The sequence below is a fragment of a genome, unplaced genomic scaffold, assembly GCF_019419815.1.
Source record: "Pyrus x bretschneideri cultivar Hongxiangsu unplaced genomic scaffold, Pyrus_bretschneideri_v1 Contig10, whole genome shotgun sequence".
In the NCBI taxonomy this organism is placed as follows: Eukaryota; Viridiplantae; Streptophyta; class Magnoliopsida; order Rosales; family Rosaceae; genus Pyrus; species Pyrus x bretschneideri.
Window position 1 is genome coordinate 1,983,804 of NW_025999391.1, and position 6,051 is coordinate 1,989,854.

Here is a 6,051-nt window from a genome sequence, read left to right on the forward strand (position 1 = left end):
TCACATAAACGCAGCCCTCCACAACCGAACTTTTGCCAGCAATCATCGGAATGACAACCATATAGAAACTGGAATGAAGTAGGATCCACAAAGAGTCAATCACATCAAAATTAACCAAAAAAAAGAGACAAAATCCACATAAAAAATCAGATCTCAGAGCTGTGCAATCTACTGAGCCATTTAGATCCGTACCACCAACCACCACATCTGCAAGAAACGAACCAAGTTGATATAACACGAGGTGGGGAGGGCCAAGGGGATGTGTAAAACACCCTTACTACGACGGAGGCTGCATAACACTTCACCCAAAATTTTATACATGCTGGTAAAGTAGAGGGCAGTAGGGTAGAGGTCCACATCGGAAATCGAGTCCAAAACTCAAAGATCTGATTTTTGGTAGGGATTAAGGGGAGGTGAAGCAGGGTCGGAGATGGAGATGTAGGCAAGGGAAAAAAGGGAAGAAGGGAGTGAAGGAATAGGGCTACGTAAATGGAATTAGAAAAAGAAGCATGGGCAACAAGGAGGATGAGAAGAGAGGGAAGACAACAAAACAAGAAAGCCATAGATAAAACCGGTAAGATGTGTCGGGAAAACAACAAGGACGACCGAGACTGTGCCCTCGAAATCGACAACCATAGGTTGCAGAGGGTAGGACACAGACCAAAGATTAAGGAGGAGAAGAAAAAAGAGAAGGTAAGGGGTTGCCTGCCGACCCTAACCAAAGGAATGAGTTAGCAACAAAAAGCAACGAAAAAGGGCTTCTGCTGGAGAGAAAAGAGAGGGAGTGGCTAGGTCAGAAGGGCTTCTGTTTATCCACCATCCACACCCAACTCTCAACTCACTCGCTTGTTTGCCTCAATTAGAGAAATGACACATAAGATGATCACTTGATAGCACAAGTAGAATAACTCATAATTTTAGTTATTAGACTGCCAAAATATAATAATTTTCTCAACTGACCATTCGCATACGATGTTTTAATAAAGTGAAAATTCACTCGTTTGCCTTTATTAAATATATGATACAGAAGATAATCACTGGAGTAGCACAAGTATAATAACTCGAATTTTAGGCATTAGATTGCCAAAGTAGTCGACATGTAAAATTTCAATGTAGTTATGGGAGCCCACCTGTTTATATGAGTTCGAATTCTCTTTTTAAGTTAGTGTAATTTCGAATACCATTTTGTCATGAAGAAAGCTATCATTAGCACTCCTACAAACTCGTTATGCACATCATGTGCACTTTCTCTCATATTCTTTGTAAGGGAAAATAGCACGGTGACCTTTCCATAGTCCCAATAACAATTTCTACTTTGTTAAGTGCAAAAGACATTCTCCAATATTGGTTGGTAATTTTTGAGTTTTACAAATAGATAAGCAGTTACACAAAAATGCATAGACATATATAGAGATGAAGATATTGAGAGAGATTGAGAGTAATAACAACTTCACGAAAAATCTACAAAATCAGAGAGAAAAAATGTACACCATTGTTTGCCCTATTTCAAGACTGAAGGCAACCAACTTAGAGAGATCAACCCATCAAACCATATCAGATGGATATCATCCTTTCCTTTTCTCTACACGATCCTACTGCATCCGGACGATGTTGATTCCCTGTGCTTCTCTACAACTTGCCTGCCAGGGGATGTAGAAGTTTCTATGTGCTTCTTGGCAAGATCGGATAAGTTTTCATGGACTACCTTGTTCCCTCAATCGGCTTTAGTTGCCGTGTAATTAGAGGGAACCTGGCCAGTCATGCCAGGCATGGCTCGGACGTTTATGTCAATAGGCAGAAGGCGGAACTGGATGTCAAGCTCCTGGAATATGCGTACCATCTCTTCGACCAAATAGCCTCTCCTTACAAACCTTTCTCCTATGTCCTGGAAGTTCATTCTATGTTGAGGCCAAATTGCAAACCGTACCCTATTTAGTTCTTCTACATCCTTCGTTATAATCATTGGTGCCGGATACCAGTGCTCCTTCTTGTTCTCGATGTAACTGTAATCGCAAACCACATGAAATAATTTATTAACCAGACATTACAGTTAAGAGTTGAGGTTTTCCGCGTTTTCACAAAACTAATACAATATTTTAAAGTACGAAGTGACAAAAGATAGTTCTGCATACCTGATTATTCTTTGCCTCATTAAAACAATCCTATCTGGCGGAGTTGATACATGGATGCAGAACTCAATAGCATCTCCCGTGTCAGGACTACGATAGTAGTTAAGGATGGGCAAAGTCGCGAGGATGCTGTTTGGGTACACGATTTTTGTGTTGTCATACCTTAGGAAAACTGTACTCAAGATGTTCATTTCTTCAACTACCATCTGAGAGTGATTGATAAACAAATTAGGCACCACACATTGAAAAGAAAAAAACTTTCGCATGTGACACAGATAAAGATGGAAATGTACCTGAACTCCGTCTATTTCGCAACGATCTCCCACGTCAAATGGATGCATCACGAATAAAAATATGATTGCTTCAAATATCGTCTTGCAGGTGTTACCAAAGACAAATGCCACAACCACAAGCTGAGAACTCACAAACAAGAGAAATTTGCTGGTGGCAGTTCCTAGAACCAGAAGCCATATAACAATTATAACAATGGCAACGATTATGTTCACCACGCGATGAAGTGTATTCACAGCTGTTTTGGTATCATTCAGCGTCAGAGCAAGTGCTCTCCGTTCTCTGAAGGCACTGACCTGGAACCAATTCAGCACGTTACTTATCAAGCTAATAAAAACAACGTTCAGGCATTGTTTTGATGACGTAGGGGGTTTAAAACACTCTAACATGAAACTCTCCTGCAGAGTTGCATTCACGTTCATACATGAGGGTTTGTTTCAGAGTCCAACACTTAAAATATGAAACTTACCACCCAATTTTTCAAGGCAGATTTGCTGATTCTCTTGTGCTCAGATGCCCCTTCAAAAAGACTCATGGTCTTCACAGCCTCGTCTTCTTCCATGAAACGCATCAAGTCCTCCAGGTATATGAACCTAAAAGAAAAATGGGTAAGTCAGATTCGATCAAAAGATAGAATGTAAGGGAGACAAAATCAAGAGAAAAAAATGAAAAAATTAAAATGAAGATTACCCACTTTTATGTTTCTAAGGGTTTCTATGGTCTTCAAAACAATAAGTGCAGAAAACATTGGCATATAGCATTTTTTCACTCTAGGTTGTATTCTTATTTTTTATTTGCTCTCTTACTTCCTCGTTGACTTAGAAGTGTCTCCTCGTCAACTTAGGAGCATCTCCTCGTTTCCCCTTTTAATTTCTCAAACATATTATCATCCCTTGATATGCGTGGCACAAAACTGGCACCTTAACACAGATGGCATACTTGCACAAATCATGTGATATGAAGTAGTCAACTAACAGTAACATGGCATAAATCTATATCTTCCATACAACAGATGGCATTGAATATCTAAAATTAGAAACAAAAACAGCTAATAGAATTCACTAGGCATTCCAAATGTGAAGAAGACAATAACTGATGGAAAATCAGGACCACACAAGAAACAAATAGGAACCGAAGTTTAGAAACACCATAACAAGGTAAAACCAAGTAACAGTCCAGATCAACTCGTAAACCCGTGTGATTATAACGAAGATGGGAACATTCGAAACTTACTTGGAACCAGGCCTAGCCACATTCTGGAATATCTTTCTAGCAGCAGCCTTTGCCTCAACCTCACTCCTGATCTGAGTATCAGCTTCATCCTCACCAGTGGCATCCAGAATCTGCTCATCAAGCGTCTTAAGATGCCCTTTTCTAACAATATTCATCAGCCTCTTCATATTCCAAGCAGACACATTCTTGGGATTGAGCTTATGCAAGTGATCAATCGTGATCCCGGTCTCCTCTGCCTTCTTGGAAAGTGGCTTAGAATACTTGGTGCACTTCCCAATAAGCCCGCTACCCGCAATCACCCTCCCACTCCTTATCGAACCACTCCCAATCACCCTCCCAATCCTAGCGGACGGGAATACATTTGCCTTGAGGTCCGGAGGCATAGTAGCCCCGGCATTCTGCAGCTTCCTGACCTCATCCGCCAGCCTATCGTCCTCCTCCTCCGCATTCTGCATCTCAATCAAAGGCCGCCCGGACAGCGTCTCAATCACATACTGATTAAAAAGCGAGTCCTGAATCCGATCAAAATACGACCTCACATGGAATGACGAAGCCAGCACCTTCACAATCAACGTCTTCACCAGCCACAGCAACACTCCAATCAAGAGACAGAACAAGATTTTCGTCACATAAGCGACCACCTCGCTATTGGTCTCCCTTTCCACCTTCTTATCAAACATGAAATGCCATGCTATCAGAACCAGGCCGAGCCAGAGGCAGTTCTGCACCGCCTTTCGGACTCCATACACGAAATACAAAACTCTCTTCCGCAGAAGGAAATTCCTCTCCACAAAAAACACTATGATCCTAATCCCCCAACCCGAAACCAATCTCCCGCATATCAGAACCAAAATCAAGACCTCCCACTTCCACAATTTCAGTTTCCACAAGCTCTTCTCCCTCAGAACTGGAATCGTCAGCGTGCTAACCACCGCCCCAATGATCAAAACCAAGCTTACCCACTGAAGCAGCGTCAATGCGTTGAAGTTCGCCCTCTTGTACTCGTGCGGCACGTCCTCCTCCAGAAACGGGTCGTCGTCGTCGTCGTCGCCGCCGCGGCTCAGCAACCCGGACCTCATCTGACCCGATTTCGGGATCTGTCCCGACCGCGGGATCCGGCCCGACTTGAAATCGGGCTCCTCGGGCGGGTCGATTAGTCTGGACTTGGTCTTTATTCTCAACAAATCGGACTTGTTCGAGAACGAAGGCTCTCGGCGGAATGAGGCGTTGGAAGTGCACCGGACGACGTCGTCCTGTCCGTTGCTCAACCTCTCGCTGCGGCGCCACTCCTCGTCGGGGGATTCCCTGTATCGCCTCCGAACCGACTCGGTTTGCGGCGTATCGGTGTGGTCCGACGCCGGCGATTGGAACGAGACTTTGAGCTCCTTCGAGTTGCGCGAGTTCCTCGGACTCGGCGACTCGGCGAGGGGCGGCAAATCGCGTTCGTTCTGCAGCTCCTCCATCTCCAAATCCATATCCAGCGTCATGTCGCCGGAGGCTCGCTGCTTATGCAGGAACTGCCCAATCAGCTTCGACGGTGGATCCTCCCCAGTCCCCTCCTCCGTCTTCCCACGCTGCACGAAATCAAAATTCTCGGCATTGCCCTTGCCGTCCCCGTGCCAGAAATCGATGCTGGACTGCCGCCAAATCTTCCTGCCATTTTTGGCAGGGTCGCTGGTGCTTGTGGACGAATCTGCGCCTTCGTCGATTTTGACGATAACTTCCCGGCGGTCGGCCAAATCGACGTCCGTCATCGGCTGGGTGTGGTGGCGCTGGTCGTGATCCAGAAGAATGGGGAGCTCCTCGTGGCTGACGTCTTCTGCTCCGGCGGAGATCTTCCTCATATGCTTGGCAGAGCCATGGGATTTAAACGGTTTCTTGATGGAGAACTCCATTACACGACGACACCACTGGTAATTATAATAAACAATCTCCTCCCAATCAAAAATTAATCTTTTTTTTTTCTGTTAAATTTAAATAAAAAACAATAAAAATAAACTACAAGTGAGAGAAAAGTTGAAAAAAAAAATACAGAGAGGTTGGAAAATTTGGTTTTGATTAGGGTTCGCGGGGATTAGGTTGACGCGTGTCCTCGTATAACAAGACAAAGCTTCTTTTTTATGAGTTGATTGAACACACGAGAGAGAGAGAGAGAGAGCAGAGGAGAGAGAAAGTGCAGAGGCGGGGGGAAAGAGAGAGTGAAGCTGCAACAGAGAAACGTGTGACGGCGACGAGTACGGCGTTATTGAAAGGAGAGGGACAGGGATGGGTTGGGCCGCTTTGCATGGGGAAGGTTTTGAAATATGCATCGTTTAGTCCAGCTACGTAGAAATGACACTAAGTTGGGTGTTTAATTACTATTATGCCATTTGTGTTTTTCTTTGGTGAAAAATCCAAA

The 6,051-nt window shown here is 44.1% G+C and overlaps 1 protein-coding gene across 1 annotated transcript; it reads right to left on the bottom strand.

Moving 5' to 3' along the window:
* Positions 1-1,323: 1,323 nt before the first annotated feature.
* LOC103946587 (mechanosensitive ion channel protein 6) lies at positions 1,324-5,849 on the bottom strand. The gene is made up of 5 exons (XM_009357312.3): positions 3,654-5,849; positions 2,890-3,013; positions 2,423-2,716; positions 2,133-2,335; positions 1,324-2,003 (listed from the first exon to the last, which is right to left on the bottom strand). Exons 1-5 carry the CDS (start codon positions 5,546-5,548, stop codon positions 1,715-1,717), a joined length of 2,805 nt encoding a protein of 934 aa, XP_009355587.2. The 5' UTR covers positions 5,549-5,849; the 3' UTR covers positions 1,324-1,714.
* Positions 5,850-6,051: the final 202 nt, after the last annotated feature.